The sequence below is a fragment of the Rattus rattus genome, chromosome 10, assembly GCF_011064425.1.
Source record: "Rattus rattus isolate New Zealand chromosome 10, Rrattus_CSIRO_v1, whole genome shotgun sequence".
NCBI classification, from domain to species: Eukaryota; Metazoa; Chordata; class Mammalia; order Rodentia; family Muridae; genus Rattus; species Rattus rattus.
Window position 1 is genome coordinate 33,919,970 of NC_046163.1, and position 18,032 is coordinate 33,938,001.

Sequence of the window (18,032 nt, forward strand, 5' to 3'; positions counted from 1 at the left end):
AGTGCTCATTTCTCCCTCCTGGAAGGCGGGGGACACCTTTGGACCGGTGGACATGGTGGACATCCTGCCACTCTTTCTTCAAAAGCAGCAGGAAATGAGACCAGTTGTTTCTGTAATGGGGCGCTGACTTCTCTCGTTCTTATTAGGATTCCAGGATTCGTTTGGCAAATGTCACAGCAAGGACAAGATTTGTGCTGAAATCTACTTCTACTACATGCTCTAACTCCTGACTCTCCATCTTCTTTGTTTGAGGCCCCTACCTTGTGGAACATCAAACTAGTCCTACCCTAAAACGATGGTTCTGGCTACTTAGAGAGTAGCAGGAAAGTCATGGGGCTGCCACTGTGATAGACTGGCCTTCCTTTTCGTCAATGTATCAGATAGCTTCTTTTTATGCATTCTTTATGTCTAGTTTATAATCTGTTCCTACTAGTAGACGTTCTCATGGGAGAAGCTGAAAAGAGCTTCTTTTCTTTGTGAGGCTATATGCAAAAACTGCAGCCACATCAGAGTGCCCCTCTGTGTTTCAAAACCCAATTCAAGGCGAGTTTCACTTTTCTGGATACCTAATGTTTACACAAATATCCACAGTTTATAAGATGCATTTAAGCCAGGCATAGCGGTACCCATCTTTAATCCCAGTACTTGGTAGACAGAGTCAGGCTGGCCTACATGGTGGGTTTTAGAATAGCCAGAGCTCTATAGTGAGACCCTGTCTCAAAAAATATGCATTTAATAATTATTTCATTCAATTCTTTTAGTTAGTAAAAGAGATATCATTATCTTCTTTTGAGATGTGAAAAAAAAAAAACTCAGAAGGAACAAGTGACTTTTTGGAGACCACACACCTAGCTGATGAAGAATGTCCCAAGGACTCAAAACTCAGTCTTCTTGGTCTAGATGTTCTTGACAAGTGTTTCAGTCTTGTTCCTGTTGCTATAAACAAATACCCCAACAAGAGTTGGGTTTATTTTAGCCCCCAATGCCAGGTTCTGGCAGTCACAGCAGAGCAATGAAAAGAGCAGAGACTTGAAATAAGCTTTAACTCTTTCCTCTCTGCACCTGACTATGAGCTGTGACTCACTGCTTCAAGTTTCTGCTGCATTGGCTTCCTCAAAATGATGTACCATAGCCTGGAACAGTGACCTAAAGCAGGCTCCTTCCTCCTCTAAGTTGCTTTTGTCAGCGTATTTTCCCCATCAGCAACAGAGTAAAACCGAGGACATGAGGTTTAAGATCTGGAGTTATAGAATCTCACTGTTAGTCATCCTCTACGGTTGTATTGACTTGGTGTGATCTGGTATTTTCTTACAAGGTAAAGAATAGGCAAATCAGTATCTATGCAGCCAAAACAGTTTTACACGTAACATCAATACAATAGCCATTGATACTTAATGGTATTAGCGCTAATTTTGTACTATTTATTTTGAAGTTTTATGACATGATAGTCTCTGCTGTATATAACTGTGTAATTAACTAGTCCTATAATCTTCCCACTATTTCAGTATACATGATCTCAGGCCTCACATATTTTATAGGCCTTGCCATTATCTCCATCCACTCAACAAACTTATGATTTGTATAGTCTGTAGATTTAGGTAGTTGCCCCTTTAAATGCTTGTATTCTTCACAGAATTAGTGTTCGAAGTCCTTAAGGTGAAAATCTTGTTTTCTTTAGTCATAGTAAGCATGGCCTATGGCCTCTCACCCTGCTTATCCAAGCCCTATCACCACCACCATCATGATCATCACCATTACCATCACCACCACTACCACCATCATGTCTACCACCATTGCCACCACCTCCTTATCAAAGACTGGTGCAGGGAAGTGGCCAGAATACAGAAGAACAACTTAGGAGGATACAGTTTCCAAACAAGGTGAGCACAATGAAGTAGATGGCAGACCACATGCCTGAGCTCACCCCACCCTGGGAGCGGATGCCATTGTACATCACTTCATTCCAGTCTTCCCCCGTCAGGATCTACATTGGACAAACAATAGGCAGGTCAAGACTCAGGGTTGGCAGAGAAGATGAGTCCACTGTGAAGGGCAAATATCAGGGCTGGATCTTATCTATCTATCCCCTTGCTTGACTTCCTGCTAAGGTAGGGGAGAAAGCCATTCCCATAAATTAACAATCTTGTTTTTATATGGAAGGAATTACAGACATTTGATGTAAAAAGAGGAAAAGAAGAAATATTCCATTTCCTCACATTTCTGAGTTCCTCTCCCTTCTAGGTTGGCCACGCCTTTAGGGAAACCCACTAATCTAAGAGTCTGATCTCTACCTTATTCTTCCCAGGGTGACAACATAGCATTCCAAGACATCAGCATTATTGTGGAAAGCCTCAGTGGTTCTAGATGGAAAACTGGGTTCTAATTCAGCCACATATTCTGTCTAAGCTGTACTTTTCTTTCATCTAAAGGATTCTAAAATACTATTCAGATTGAGTTTTCTCTCTGACTTAAAAAAAAAAACAGCTTTTAAACATTGTTCCTACTATTTTGAGATGGCAGTGGAAAGAGATCCCATTACCTCATTAAATTGAACATAGGTCAGGAAATATCCAGATTGCAGATTTTAGACAAACCATAAATGTGATTTGTGACTGAATACCCCAGAATTGATGTCTTGCAAACTCACAGGTACAGGGAGAAGGGTGACTGACTAGGTTATTGAGAAAAAGCCATTTGCTGGCAGTAACTGAGGCCCAGGAGTTTGAGAGATGGTTGTAATAATTCCTCAAACAGGAGGCATACTCTGAGGTATAATCTGGGAAGAAAACGGGAGCCCTAACCACTCAAGACACCACCTTCTTACACTGCTTGGTCTACGGGCCCCACATAGCACTTCTGAGCTATCAGTTGGCCTCATACCTGGAACACTGTCATGATAGCTGCAGGGAAGGTATCAAAATTAGCCGAAGGAGTCCCATCATTAAAGTTAAACCTGCAAAGGAAATCAGGGAGAAGAGAATCTCATTTTCCAAGTTCCCCAGACTCGAGCTTGCAGTTTTCATCACTTCTCTTTTCTCCCTATCACCCCTCCCCCTACTGCTCTCCATTGACCGTGTGTCTGAAAAAAAAAAATCATGAGCTTTGAAAGGTACACATCAAAAGACAAAGTTTGGGCTGATCAGCAGTTATGAAGTTCCACACTGATCATTTCACAGAGAGCTTCAAAGGGATAGGTCCTCCAGCAAGAACCATTTTCAGAATATATATATATATATATATATATATATATATATATATAAACAGCAGAGACATTTGTTTCTCAAGTCAATCTAGACTCTTCAGACCAAGAGCATACAAGATGGTAATACACCAAACCAATCACCTTGGTACTTCCAGTCCTAAGACTAATGAGAGCTTCTTTGACATGGGAAAGCCCCTGGCCCTTACCTGCCTCCAAAGAGCTGCATTCCCAGGAGAGCAAAGACAACAATGAAGAGGAAGAGGAGGAAGAGTAAGCTGATGATAGACTTCATGGAGCTCATCAAGGAGACAACCAGATTCCGGAGGGATGCCCAATACCTGTGAAACCCAGACAAGGTCACAGGTATGACACAGTACCATGTCTTTCCCAAGGCTAGCTTGCCATTTGCCTATAAGTCTGAGAACAACTGCCTTTGTGAAAATAAGGTGGCCCTCCCCTGGGAAATGTGGAACTCAGTGTTTTGTCATTGGGTTTCCTGGTCTTTAGGAAAGGGAGATAGGAAGAATGGGAAAGATGGAGCAGAGAATGGGAAAGCAAGGGGAGAAAGCAATTAAGAGTTCTGTTCTCAAAGGTGGTGGGAAAAGGCCTGGTGGCACCACTTACTTGGTTATTTTAAATATCCTTAGGAGCCGGAGAGCTCGTAAGACACTGATTCCAAAAGATGTGCCAGGTCTGAAGATTGCCCAAACGACCTCAAAGATGCTGCCCACTGTGACCTAAGAGACAAACCCAGCCACACTGAGAAGAGGGAGAGGGAAGACAGAAGTATCTTGGTACTTAGTACACAGTCATCAGCTCTCACTAGGGCCTGGTAAAATTGAGACTTTCCCTCCCCAACCAGCCCTGACTCTATCATGCTATAAACATGAGAAACTACCAAAGAAAAATGGCTACATGCCCCCCACACACACACACACTATTCCCCTTCTCCTTCCTCACTTTAAATCTGCTTAGTGAGCATTGGTTTACTGACTTGGCCTTGGTGAAATCATGATGCCCAGTCACTGCTTTTGCACAAATTTGATAGCAATGCATCCCGCATCACATTACCTTGGATACACAGACAAAGGAGTGGTACCCAAACCATGGAAACCAATTAAGGTGTCCACACTCTCTCAGCATTCCAGACTGCAGCACTGCTCAGAATATTTAGGTGCTGTTGTGTTAAGTATCTTTCAGGAACTGAGGCCTTGTAGTTCTTGATGTAATAGTGTCTTTGCTCACCTAGGGTCTGATTGCTATAGGAAGTCATAATTGCAATTATCATTTCAAGATTATTGTTTATGGGAATTGGAACAGAACCCAGGTCCTCCTCTGTACATCCTAGGCAAGCGGTCTATCAACACTGTACAGCTTTAACTTCTGCATTTTGAGGGTTATTTTGATTACTTTAATTATGTGTATGTGTATGTGTGAGTACAGTGGCCCAGAGTCCAGAACTGTAGGGTCCCCTAGAGCTAGAGTTCTAGGTGGTTGTAAGCCTCCTGACATGTGTGTTAGATGCCCAATTGGAGCTCTTTGATAGGTTAAGCACCCCTAACCATTATGTCACCTCTCCAGCCCCCCCCAACTTTTGTTTTCTGAAACAGGGGTTCACAACATAGCTCAGGCAGGTTGTAATCTACTGCACAGCCAAGGCTGGCCTCAAACTTGTGGCCCTTTGGCTTTGGCATCCTGAGAATTGGGATTACAGGAGCACACCACTATGGCTGGCTCTGAGTGGTTTGGTGATCATATAATTATGAAATGTTGACTATGTTGTAGGCATCAGACTGGGGGAGAATAATGACAATGAGTTCTCAAAGCAAAGCTGAGGAATACGTATATGAGAGAAATCAAGGTTAAAATGGTCTCTGACTAGCTATTATGCCTGAAAATTGCCTGTGCTCAGAACCGTATGTTCTTGGTGAAAATGGAGATTGGCAAGTGCTCTGAATCTTTATCACCTGACTGGAGCTTTGGCAGAAAAGAAAAGGGGTTTGGTAGAAAGAGAGGTGGCTTAGAAACCTCTGGTCCTGCTACTTTGTTCTGATGTGAACCAGGTCTGTGAGCTGAGCATTGCCGTTTCTCTCACTTTATGAGTAGAGGGCAGGCTTACTCCTAACACCTCATGCCTTGTACGGGACTCCTGGAGGCAGCACCGGAAGTCAATGTGTGTGAATGTACCCTGAGCAGCACTAGTAACACTAGCTGGCTAGCTAACTAACTAACTAACTAGAAATGCACCTCAATATTGTATAGAAAGTTAACTGCTGGATGTAATGTTCTGCATGGAGTCATGCTAATACAAGAGTGTGTGAGTTCATATGAGGGCATATGGAGACAATTATGCTCATTTTAAACTGAAGTAGGAAATAAACAAATGTATAGCCTCTTTCTTCTAAAGCTACCTCTGGAATTAAGTCCTTTGTCCTTCTCTCCCAGACTTCTCCCAGGATAATAAGTAGTTCAAAATTCTGGCTATGAGTCGCTTTGTAATATCTCACTGAGCTATATAGTTAAATGTACACTCTTTAGCATATGTGTTATACATCAATAAAAGCACTAAAACCCAAAGAGGTCTTTAAAAACCGAACAAACCCTTGCCTGACAAGGATTCGCTGGCTTCTGAACTCCCTTTTTCTCTTCATATCCATTGCCCCCTTTACAACTTACAACTTCAGTGTCTCGTGCTAAGTGACGCACCACACTGCTTATCTAAACCCCGAGCCTATCAACAAGAAACTGAAGGACGGGCAGGCTTCCGAGGACTTACCCCAAAATCAAAGCAGTTGAAGGATGAGTGAAAATAAAGGCGTGGCCCCATGCCATACATCTTCAGGGACATCTCCAACAGGAAGAGTCCCAGAAACAAAAATTCTGCATAGTCTGAAAGCAGCAAGGGTAGAATCATTCGTTCCACAGGTAGTATTAGCTCCTCTGCTCTCCCACTAACATACACCCGAGTGAGGAGCCCCAGATCTCAACATGTAAGAAGTCAGCATTGGGCAAAGCCTAATTTCTGAACACCGTGAGCCCCCAGCCCAACCAACAGTTGCCCTTTAGCAACAGGAAGGGGGTTATCCATGGCCTTCAAAGCAGAGGGCGGTGCTCAGAGAAGAAAGGTTTCTACTGTAGATTGGCTGAAGAGGCTGAGAGGATCCTCCACCATACAACTCTATGTAACAGTCTCCTGGCCATCACTCATACCCAGAAGCAGTCGTATTCAGAGCAGACTTATATATTCCTTTTTCCCCCCAGTCCATTTGATGTACTTATTGTTCTTAGGACATTTTCCCCAGCACTTCATGATTCAAATTCTTTACACCACTGAACCCTCATAAGAAACATCGAGGACACAAGGGTACATCTCTAATCCATTGTTACTATTGTTGTGTTGTTAAATGCCAGCAGTGATTGTTTATACCCCACTGGTAATGAAGGCTGTAAGCAGTTATTTGAGAACCCATCTTCCATTGGGGCACCTTTGGCTTCCTTTAGTGTGAACAGTTAGCTTGCTTCGTGCCCTTGTAGTCACCCATGCAAACAATCGACCCACCCACTTGAGGGGACAGCAGTTGCTGTTCACTTACAGAGGAGGTGAGTGAGCCACTGTGGCTGGTTGTGATGAACGATGGCCACACAGGCAGTATTGAGAGCCACAACACTCAGGACGATCCAGTAGAACACTTGCGACTTGACCATGTGTCGGATAGAGATGCGCAGAAGCCGTTCCTTGTGCCGGAAATAGGAGGCTCCATCTACTTTTGTGCTCTTGATACTGGCTCTGGCAAGAGGTGTGCCTAAGGAAGGGAAATGAGGAGGAATGAGACTACATAAATATGCAAGGCTTACCCTCCACGATCAGGTGGCATCCAAAGGGCAAGTTGGACAGCTTGAGTACCAGGGCGAGGTGACTGCCACATTGCAGACCTGGGCAACCCCTATAATTATGGGCTAAGTAATCTCCACAGGAAGAAACCCTGATTTTGCTCTCCAGGCACTCAATTCCTAGGAAACTGAAAGATTCCCAAGCAGGACACCAGGCAGACACCCAGCATCTTGAATCCTAATAGGATCGTCTTTATATCTGTAACAAATGAAGCTTCTCTCTGCCCTTTCCTTTCAGATATGCTTCGGACACCGGAATCCTTCTGCTGCACTTGTGATATTTCTGCCACTGGCAACATAGAGCAGCAATGGGCTCTGTAAGTCTCTTCTGCTTTTTAGGATGGAGTGAGATCCTGCCCTTTATTCTGGGGAGGAAAAAACCTGTCATCGGCCAGAATCTGGAAGAGAACCTAGGATTGAACTGTCGTCATATCAGTGGGGTGTCAAAAGGAATTAGTTTAAATTTCACAGGATGGAAGTAGGTTGGTGCTACTACGGTTAAGCAAATGGCTTCAACTCCTCTCATGTGGGTCACTAGAAGAAATAGGTCCTCAGGATCCTTGAGTTGAGTATCCCTTATCCAAAATATATGGACCAGAAGCAGTTCAGATTTCAGAGAACTAGTTTAGTGATTGCACTACCAGCTGCACATGAGAAAGTATCTTGGGGGTGGGAACCCACATCTACAAATAAAATTCACGTATGTTTCAGATACATCTTATACACCAAGGCTGAAGGTAAGTAACCTCATATAATATTTTAAATAACTTTGTGGGAGAAACCAAAGTTTCACGGTGTGTAATTTGCCACTTGTAGTGCCATAGCATTGTTTTGTTTGTTTGCTTGTTTCTTTTTTAAAAAAGTCTAATTCTGGAACAGTTCAGATTTTGGATTTTTAGATTAGGGATACTCAACTTGTATCCCAACGTGGGTTCTCACTGTCACACCCAGGAGAGAGAGGACACATCTGCAAATAAGATCCATCTGTCACACTTGAAGAACCCTACACCCCGAGTTTCATGTACACAGCATCCCCTGGTCGTCTTTTCTGTAAATCATTGTCATCTAGGTTAGATTCCCACGCCTTCCCTTAATTATGTCCCTAGATTCTGGATCCTTTGGGTTCTTTTTCCTCCTTGTAGTTCTTCTCAAAAGACAGGAGCTTCATTTCATGGGAGATCCAGAGTAGTAAAAGAAGATCTAACTGGATCACTCACCCACTGAAGAGATATCAACGCAGTGCTCATCGCTGGAGTCTCGGGTCATGGCCTCCGTCCGGCTCCTTTTGATGGTTGCCCTTCGAAGCACTACGCCAGGGAAGGGGAAGGCCAGTGAGAGGCCATAAGTACACCCAGATCATCCTGGACAAAACTTTGAGGGCTGTGGGCAAGAGGCCTTGTGCAAGGGCCCTGTGACACAGGTGTTGGCCTTTAATACTGGAGCCAGGGTGATGGGACTCTGGAGTCTACAGAATGGCAGGCAGGGCTGTGCTTGCCAGCACCTGCAGATGCTCATAGGTTTTGAATCCCAGTTGGAGTTTATCTAAATCTAATTGCAGTAGGTAAACAGACCCTCCTTATCTATTTGTTCTGGCTCTTCCTAAACAATGGCATTTCCCGGTAACAAAAGTGGTCCCAAGATGATCCCCATCCATTTTAATAGCAGATCCCTTCATAGACCATCGGTTGTATGATGGTCTTTTCATTGAGCTCTATCAATCACACACCCTGGAACAATGCAACTCTTGGGTTTCATTTCCATCACTTTAAAAGGCATTTAAATCTGTGACTCAATTCTCATCATTTTAAAGCATGAGGGATTTTATTACAGAGAGGCTCTCGTGTTTCAAATCCCAGTGTGCCCCCCTCTTCTTTCTTTCTCCTCTTTGATCAAGAGAGATTGCCACCGCCTAAGAGGGCAAATACTAACGAAGCACGACTCGCAGCTCTTCCTTACCTTCCAAGGCTGATGTTCCCGAGTTTTTATTTTCTTCAGCAAGCATGACTTCCTCTGTATGGAAACAAATGGTTTAGTAAATCATCTGTAAATGCCAAATTATTTTGCAAAGCGAAAATCCCTCAGGGACAGCTCTGGCTTCAGGAGACAGAGAGAGTGTTTAAAAAGGAGTTCAGAGCACATTGTGGGCACCAGCATGGAGAGAAATCAAGTCTTACTGGAACACGGGCTTCTCAGAACAAGGAGGGTGTGTAGTGAGGGGCTCATGGGGCATGCTGACAAAGTTGAGGGTTCTTATAACTGATGCCCCACGGGGGCAGGAAGAAGTAGTATTTCTTGTTAAAGCCTCCTAAGAGTGAAAATGTTCTATTTCTGTTATTTCTACCCAAGTTCCTTTCTCTACCAAGCCCTCAGAAAGTACCTGCTTCCTGTCTCCCAGGTTACAGCATTTGTCCCCTCAGCCAGGAAGTAACGCTGTTCTGCACATTCATGACTCTAAGGCAGGGGAGGGGAAGAGCCCAAGGGTCTTCAGAGAGAAGGCAGGCATGCTTCTGTATGTCCCCACCAACTCTACCTAGCTTTTGTTGACCAGCACTTGAGCTAAGGAGTTGTGAATACGCTCTTGAGTCTCGTGTGTGTGTGTGTGTGTGTGTGTGTGTGTGTGTGTGTGTGTGTATGTGTGTGTGTGTGTGTGTGTGTGTGTGTGTGTGTGTGTGTGTGTGTGTGTGTGTGTTTTTGTCTCTGGTTCCTGGCACAGAGCTGTCTTTTGTATGCTAATGAGATGATTTGTAGCAAGAAAGGGCCCAGGAAAACTTAAGGATAGGAGCTGGTAGCTGGGGGAAAAAACTCAGCCACATGACCAAGAGGTAGAATTTGTATACCCATTCCTACCTTTGAGAAAGAGAGGAGCCAGGAATCACTGTTCTAGTATCAATGACTGACAACTTAATCCAACATTCCTATGGATGGAAATCTCTACAAACTTCCCACACAATGTACTTTGAGGATTTCTAGGTCAGTGAACACCTTTGTGTACTTAGAGGACGGTGAATCTCATCCTTTACTTTACCCTGTACATCCACGATCTATACTGTTTCTAAGTTGTACTTTATATTAAGCAGTAACTAGCCTTTTCCCAAAGTCTAGAAGTTATTCTTTAAAAAAATTCATCGAGTTGATGAGAGGCAGGGATTTAAAGAATTTCCAAATATACATTTGGCCAGACAGAATTAAGGTCCACCTTGGACCCACTTTCTGGCTTCTGAAGAAGAGATAGCCCAAGACTAAGGCTTTAACCTGTAGAATATGCACTATCGTCATGGGATGTTTAGTGTCAGAATCCATTGTTGAACACACAGTGGGTGCCGGCAAATTGAACGGCCCATTGGTGCTGGGACATTCAATCCTTTGTTGGGATATGAAAAGATATCACAGAGTTCTTAAGGTCTCTTTTCCCAGGCTTCCTCTCTTCAGGAGCAGAGTCATCAATGAAGTATCAATTGATGGAGAGACTTATATGAATAGACCTCATTACCATCCCCTTCAAAGGGACCAACAATACAGCCTTTCTGTACCTGCTGCTCTCCAAGGTACCCTTCTAAGAATGATGGTGTTGAGTTTTGACCTCTACCCTACTTTAGCCCATAGGCGCTTTGACAATCATTTCCAAATATTCAAGCCATTGGGGAAAGCTTGCAGCAGACCTTATCAAACAATGGTTTCATGTATGCCCTTATAGCAATTAACAGACAAGTAGAAAAGGGTAAAGCCATTACCGGAATTCTACCTTCATATCAAATTGAGAGCATATAGAATGCATTTTCCAGGGAACGTTTGGAGGTTTGGACATTACTATGCAGGATAGCCATTACAGTACATCGTAATGTTTAGCTTAGGACTTCCAGTACAGCCTCTGGTGAAATTCTATGTTAACAGGTGAAGTGTTACAGGTGGGGTGCTTCTTCATGCAGACATATAAGGTTTTTAATGCACTTTATAAAACATTTGGAAGGTATCATTGTAAAAATCAAATCCCTGATAAACTATATTATAGCAAACTTAATTACCTTAGCCAGACGTCGTTTTTGCTATGCGCATTGCCTGACTTTGAAATGGGCAGATATGAGAGCTCCCGGGAAGTATGGAAGATGTGCAGGGCTGCTGAGGATTTCTGAGAAGCACTTCAAGGGCTCTAGATGTGCTAAAACCACCCTTCCCCCACCAATGCCTTTTGCCAAGTTCGCTTTCGAACTTGAGTGTCTTTCCAGGGAAATGTTACCCATATGTCTGATTCGCTCACGCTCCACTTGTAGAGGGGAGGGCCAGGAAGCACAGTTAGATGTTTGCGGCGCTTCTTTTTCTTAGGAGGGGGAAGAGGGCTGCCTTCGCTAACTGGAAAAAAGGGAAACGTTGGGATTTTGCAAGTATTGGGAAAGCACGCTGCCAAAAGGAGCCACATTCTACGGCACCTGACCCTGGGTAGGGTCACGGTCTCTGGCCTGGGAGAAGCCTGTTCTGGGTTTTCTGCCAGCTCGCTCAGCACTTTGTCAGATGGCTCTACTACTGAGGACGCCAAGGACAGTTGGGAACTTCAAGCTGCCTGCCTGGCCTGGAGGCAAATCAGCTTGCCTTCCCACGTAAGGCGGACTTGCCATTCTGGGAAGAGGGAAGCGAGATTTATATCCCCCTCACCCTCACTCAGTAGGCTGGAGAAGAAAGGGGTGAAATGGACACACAATCAAAATGCCTACCCCCTGCCTTCAGGGATGACAAAGAAATGTAGATGTTCAAAACAGGGAGTATATGTCTAGCTTTTAATCATACATATCCCCTCTCCACCCTTGTAGATTATCGAGAGTTGACTCCTGAGCTTAAAGAGGGCTTTGGGATGTTGGTGGCACATGAAGTGTAACTACGTCATTGCAAGTTCTCATGGAAGAATATGACTCGAAGAATGAAGCATCAAATCAAGGTCCCCATTGTCCCATTGTGACTTCCCCTTTTGTGATTGGCTTTCTACTAGGAATAGAGTAAGATGCTGACTGCCAGGTGAATTTTTTTATTATTATTAAAAAAAATCACTCTTTGCTCTAGACGAAAATGAAGATATATAACACCAATGCAATCCAGTCTTTAAAACAATAAGGAAAGCAAATGCTTCAGTTTTATTTGTCAGATCGTGGATGATTAATGCTGCTCATAAGCACCTGAACTACCTTGAATCTGGTGGCTCTGCATTAATGCCTTCATGGCAGGTCTGGACACATCCATATAGCTGGGTCCAAATTCTTCCCCTGAGTGAGCAGTGAATACAGCTTAGGTACCAGCTGAACACCTGTCCTTATTCCTGTCTCCTGCCTGGACAGCTACAGTGGCCCCATGGTCATCTCTTCTCTGCCTCTGGCCTTGTTCTCTAGGGTCTAATTCAAGTACGGCAAACATATGTTCCTTTAAAAATCCCAAGGCAAGACATCTGTGCTCACTAGAAAGCCCAGTGACCTATCAGATCATACACATAACTGCTGTGACTATGACTGCCTTCACACTGCCTCCTCCACTCTTACCATGTTCTCATCTCCTATGCTGCTGGGGCAGCAGTGGCCACTCCCTTGAATCTGACTGGGCATTGTGATTCTCCTCTTCCAGATCTTTCTACGGTCAATCCCTCATCTACTCCAAGTTTCTATACAAACAGGCCCATGCTCAATCTCAATCTTTTTTTTTTTTTTTTTTTTTTTTAGAAACTGTAGCACAGCCTCACCCCACAACCTTGCTTGATCTATTTTCCCACCACTTTCTTGTGAGTTCTTATTTATTCTGTTCATTGTTTCCTTCCCAACTCAAGAAGAATCATTTCCCGGAGACATGAACTTTGTAATCATGCTGGTCTGTTTGGCTCAAAGTAGTCACTCAATCTATATTTGCTGAATGCACGGATTATCAGTCATAGGGCAGAGCAAAATATAAAATAACACCAGGCTGCCCTTTTTTCTCAGCACTAGATTTTGAACTCTTTTCCTGAGCTCAGTTTGATTACGCTCCCATTTTGTGGAAGGCGATTAGTTAAAAGGGGGAGAGTTAGACTCTAGAAGACCTCAAAACAGAAGAGGAGCCTAAACACTCACAGAGCACTCAGTGCTCCTCTCTGTTCTAGTCTAGGTCGCCTGTTGGATGGGAGTCTTAGAGATACTGGGCAGGGTTAGTGGACTACACATGCGCAGTTACCCACAGTCCTCTCATCCTAAACCTTACCTGCTTTGTCTATCCAGGCGCGGTAGCCATTCAACTCGCGCTCAATCTGTTGCTGGCGCCGGAGCTTCATGAACGCTCTTCGGTTCTCCACTCTCTCTCTTTCTTTGGCAAATTCCCTGTGGACAACAAGGACAGTCCCCTGAATTTGCATAACACCAGGATGAAGAGAAAGAATGAAGCAAGAATGAGAATTTGGACTCCTCTGTTTGCCTCATTTCTACTTTCTGCAAGATGATCTCCCTCTAGTGTTCTACAGAAGGGAGCTTCATTCTACCACAGGCAAGAGGCCTCCCCATCCTTGCTCTGTTCTCCAGACTGAAAAGAGCTTTTCCAGCCACATGGCAGTATCAGAATGCTATGGTCTATGTCTTCAGACACAATGGAAAATCCTTAAATCTCTCAAAGCCACTTCCCTCCTTTATGTTTTCCATAAGTGGTTGAATTGCATTCGCCAATAAGTGTGTGCCAGTCCTATATGAGGGTTTTCAAGCCCACAAACTCATCTAATCCTCACAAGGCTCTGATAAAACACTGATAACATCCCCATTGGACAGAGCAGGCAATTAAGGCTCAGAGAAGTAATTTGCAAACTCAGATCATTGAAGCTGAGCTGCCATGGTGTCCAGTATATTGTGGTATTCAATAGGGAAAGTCAGTAACACTCACAACGTGAAGGACTAAAGGGCTGCTGGTGTCTGGTGTCCAATAAATAAGAAAGGAAGATGGGCTAGGACCATGGGAAGGTGAATATGGCAGAGGATGCTAAGACTGAGGGAAAGTGGAAGTGAAGGTCAAGAGGAAGAAAAAGCCCAGTGACAGGTTCAGGAATTCTAGGGCATAGGAAAGAGACTGAATCTTGGAGCTCCGGAGAGACAGTTCAGTTAGCAAAGTGCTTGACACACAAACGTGAAACCCTTAGCTTGACCCCCAGAACGCATATAAAAAAGCCAGATATGGTGACATGCACTTGTAACCCCAGCATTGGGGGAAATACAGAAAGGGACAGATCCCTAGGTCACACTGGCCAGCTGGCCTAGCTCAAAGTCAGTGTCTGGTCCTACCTCCTGATTCCCAAGGTTTATCTCTGACTTCCATGTGCATGTATACACAAAGACACATAAAGGCTTATGCTCCAGGGCAGAAGGGACAGAAGAGAAGAGATGTAGGGAAGGGAGGGAAAGGAAGGCAGAAGGATGGAGCACAGAGTTCCTTGGTAGAAAAAGAAAAGATGAGCACATCCAATGGGTGATCAGATGGGAAATAACAAATCACCTGCTATTGAGATTCCCCAGAAACTATCACCACCAATCTTCTTAGTCACTAACTCTAGGGGGCGGGGTTCTGATATTTTGATAGGGAATCCGCATATGATCGCTGAAGGTCTTGTTCTCCTGTTTCTGTTGATTGATGAATAAACATGCTAGAGGCCAATGAGCTGGGAGGAATAGGTGGGAATTCCAGTTTTTCCCAAAGGCGGGCTAGCAAACTAGAGAGAGGACAGATTAACCATGCTTTGGAGGGGAAAAAAATCAGTCATATGAGATCTAGAGTGGAGTGGCCATTAGCCACTCTCTTGACCAGACCTAGGGTAACAGGCAGGAGGTTAGAAACATAACTAGGCTGAAGGCAGATTTAGGGTGCTGAGCTGGGACTAAAGGTAACTGAGCAACTAAAGTTGAGGGAAGATTTAAGGTGCTGAGCTGGGAGTGAAAAGAAGGGTGTTATGGCAGAGGAAGGCTTAAGAGTCTGACCATTGAGCTAAAGCAATATAAAAATAAGATTAAGTGTGGGTTTTATCCAAGGATCTGAGAGAACCTGGGCAGGGCTGATAGCTCAGTCTACCTGAAGCTTAAAGTGGGTTAGCAAAAGCTACATGCTACAACTACCCTTCCGGGCCAGCAACCCTTTGCTACTGTAGTCTCATAGGGGTACCGATGGAGGCTGTACTCAAAGTGATCCTCATAAATAAAGAACCATATCCAGCTAGAAAGGTTCCTGACAGATGTTCCCTAAAGTCTAGGGAAGAAATGAGCCAGGGACTGAGGGATGTAACCTAGTTGGAGCAGAGGGGCAGGGACACTGGTCTAACATGATACAGAGAGATGCCTACTTATGCTTTGCTTGAACTTCCTGTCAACACTGAGCTGGTTTCCTTGGGTATAAGACCTGCTCGAAATGGCTGCGGTCAAGTTGAGGACATGAGGACAAGGCATGTGCTTGACTGAAGATACAGTGAGTTCCTAACTGTACTATAGAGGAAGAGAAGGAAAATATGAGACTGGAGAGTGGCCAGAGATGCTGAGGGTCTGGGTAGCAGAACTCAAGGCATGGGATGCTTCCTGTAGTCTTCTTTTCTAGATTTCAGCCATTCAGAAGTAACGGTGGCCTGGGTAATTGGTGGTAGCATCGCTACCCAGCAGTGATTTTACCATTGGTTCTTTGACTCCTAACTTAAACTTTAAGTTAACTTTAAGTTTAAGTATTCTAAGTACATGGAGCTAATAGAAGAACTCAGACCTGGCTGCACAAAGAACCCCAGTTCTTCAGCAGTGTGCCACTTAATAGTGGGTAACCCCTCCGCATCTCCTTCCATTTCATAGCTTCGTATATGCTCATGTCTTAAACTTCCAACAAGCTCTGGTAGCTGGGCTGTGAAAAATTCAACCTGAGGTAGCATTTTGAGTAAGATCACTACAAAGGAGAAACTCAGTAGGATCTAACCAGAGGAATGGGGGAAATTCCTGGGCATCTAGGATAAGCAGTATCAATGTATCCAGGATATGTCTCAGAAAACTAAGCCTGAAGTATATGCTAAGTGGCTCTTTGATATGACAAGTGTCTGAGACCAGAGAAGCACAGAGAAGAAACTGTAATGCAGATATCTGAAATCCTACCTCCTTTCTCTACAGTTTCTGCGGAATTAATGTATACAGCAAACCCTGTGTCACCTCTTTTTGACCTCTATTACTACGGTGCAGTTTGATTTGGGGCAGACTTAGCCACCAAGTCCATGTCTGGCCTCCCCATATTTGGAAAGTTTCTTGGTCCTTTGTTTTTCTGGCTGGCTTCCCTTTTCTCTGCAGTTTAGCTCTGGTTCCCTTCTTCCTGGTTTCCTGGATGGATCTTATTGACCCAGAGCCACACATACAGGACCGAGCTTTTCTTTGCTTGTTTGTCTGTCTGTTTTTAAAGATGTCCAACCTTCACCACCCTCTCTGGCTGCTGAGGCACCAAGGAAGGGGAAGGGTAGCAAGGTAGTTCGGTTATCAGGTAGCTCTGTCGCTGTTGTTTGCTCATTGGCATCTGTGCATTCCCTGACTCTCCCCACCCTCTTCCTTGCTGTCATCCTCTCTGTGACAGACACTGAAGTTGTCCTCTGACTTCATGATTTACATGTCTGCCAGGCCTCACATACATGCACGTGTACCAGGACAGATGACACAAGTGCATGTCTGCACAGAGAAAAAAAAATGTAAAACTCATAGTCATTGAAGCAAGACAACATATCTAAATAGCTACATAAAACATACTTTTAGAAAAGAGGACAAATCTTTGTGCCAAAAGTTATTTCTTCCCATTGGCATGCCTGCTAGTCTGTAGACTCCATGAGGCCAGGCAAAGCCTACATGGCATCACACATGAACAGAATCTGAGAATTTTAACACAGCTATTCTGTAAAGTATAAAAATAAAACATTGCAGTTAATGTTCATATAATACACTTACATTTTGGGTCTAAAATTCATTTTGGGGTATTATATTTATAAAACAAACAAAAAACCATGAAAAACAAAATAAAACTCTGCAAGGTGTAGAAAGGTTATTTGCCCAAGATCACAAAGAGAAAGAGTTGGAATTCAAAGTGGCACCTTCCAATTCCAGGTTAGTTACAGTTTCCACGGTGCCTTGGCTATCTCCCCCTCTTCCCATGCTGTGAGAAGTCAATGATCTACAAACTGGATTTTTGTTTTAGCTCAAGTCTAAGGAATATAGGAATATAAGAACAGTTTCATTAGTTTGTTTTGGTTTTAGTGAGCTTTTCATTTGAGACAACAGAATAGAAGTCAATTAATTCCTATGTTGGATTAATAAAGGTCTAGAAAATAATTCACAGCACTAGTCAAATTGCTGTTATATTTGCCATCTGTGCCTAGGCCATGATCACCATGTATTCATATTGAATGTATGAGGGAAAGGGATAAATAGTATTATCTCCATTATTTGCCTGAAATAAGCAGCCATTCTATCCTTAGATCTTACCTAGCCATCAGACCCTGAGTACTTAGGTGGCCAGACCTGAGAAAGGCCAGCACGTTCCTTCTGTTGGTCCTTTCCCATAAGAAACGAGTATTGTCTATTTTGTATAAGAATTCAAGGGATTACACAAATGATGTGTTGTAAAGTCAGAAAACATGACCTTGACCTTATTTAGAGACAAGATCCTATTACTAAATTTCCAGCAGAATTTGGCAATCTCAAAGAGCGACCCTCTGAATATCTCAGAATATCCAGTTTCTTTAGATAAAACATTTGAACTTTAAAGGCAGAATTCTGGCTTATAGTAGAGGGTGGCCAGATTCTTTGAGGTCTCCTGACACATGTCTGGGTTTAAGATGCGAATGAATATAATCAGCTCCATCCTCTATTTCTACATCCATGGTGTAACAGAGTGCCAATGTGTTGTGTCTAGTCTATGGAATTCCAAACCAGAACAAAAATAAAACGAGCATGTG

At 43.7% G+C, this 18,032-nt stretch overlaps 1 protein-coding gene across 8 annotated transcripts in view; it reads right to left on the reverse strand.

The window, feature by feature from the left end:
* The window catches only part of Cacna1e (calcium voltage-gated channel subunit alpha1 E), a 304,265-nt gene that overhangs the window by 77,746 nt on the left and 208,487 nt on the right, over positions 1-18,032 (reverse strand). For 7 of the 8 annotated variants that reach the window (XM_032914632.1, XM_032914633.1, XM_032914635.1 and 4 more), the window contains 9 exons: positions 13,301-13,416; positions 9,050-9,103; positions 8,311-8,400; positions 6,796-7,005; positions 5,979-6,091; positions 3,827-3,939; positions 3,409-3,540; positions 2,881-2,953; positions 1,867-1,984 (listed from right to left, as the gene is read on the reverse strand). In XM_032914632.1, coding sequence (XP_032770523.1) covers positions 1,867-1,984; positions 2,881-2,953; positions 3,409-3,540; positions 3,827-3,939; positions 5,979-6,091; positions 6,796-7,005; positions 8,311-8,400; positions 9,050-9,103; positions 13,301-13,416 — 1,019 coding nt within the window. The remainder of the gene's footprint in view (positions 1-1,866; positions 1,985-2,880; positions 2,954-3,408; positions 3,541-3,826; positions 3,940-5,978; positions 6,092-6,795; positions 7,006-8,310; positions 8,401-9,049; positions 9,104-13,300; positions 13,417-18,032) is intronic. The other variant, XM_032914636.1, reaches the window with a different exon arrangement.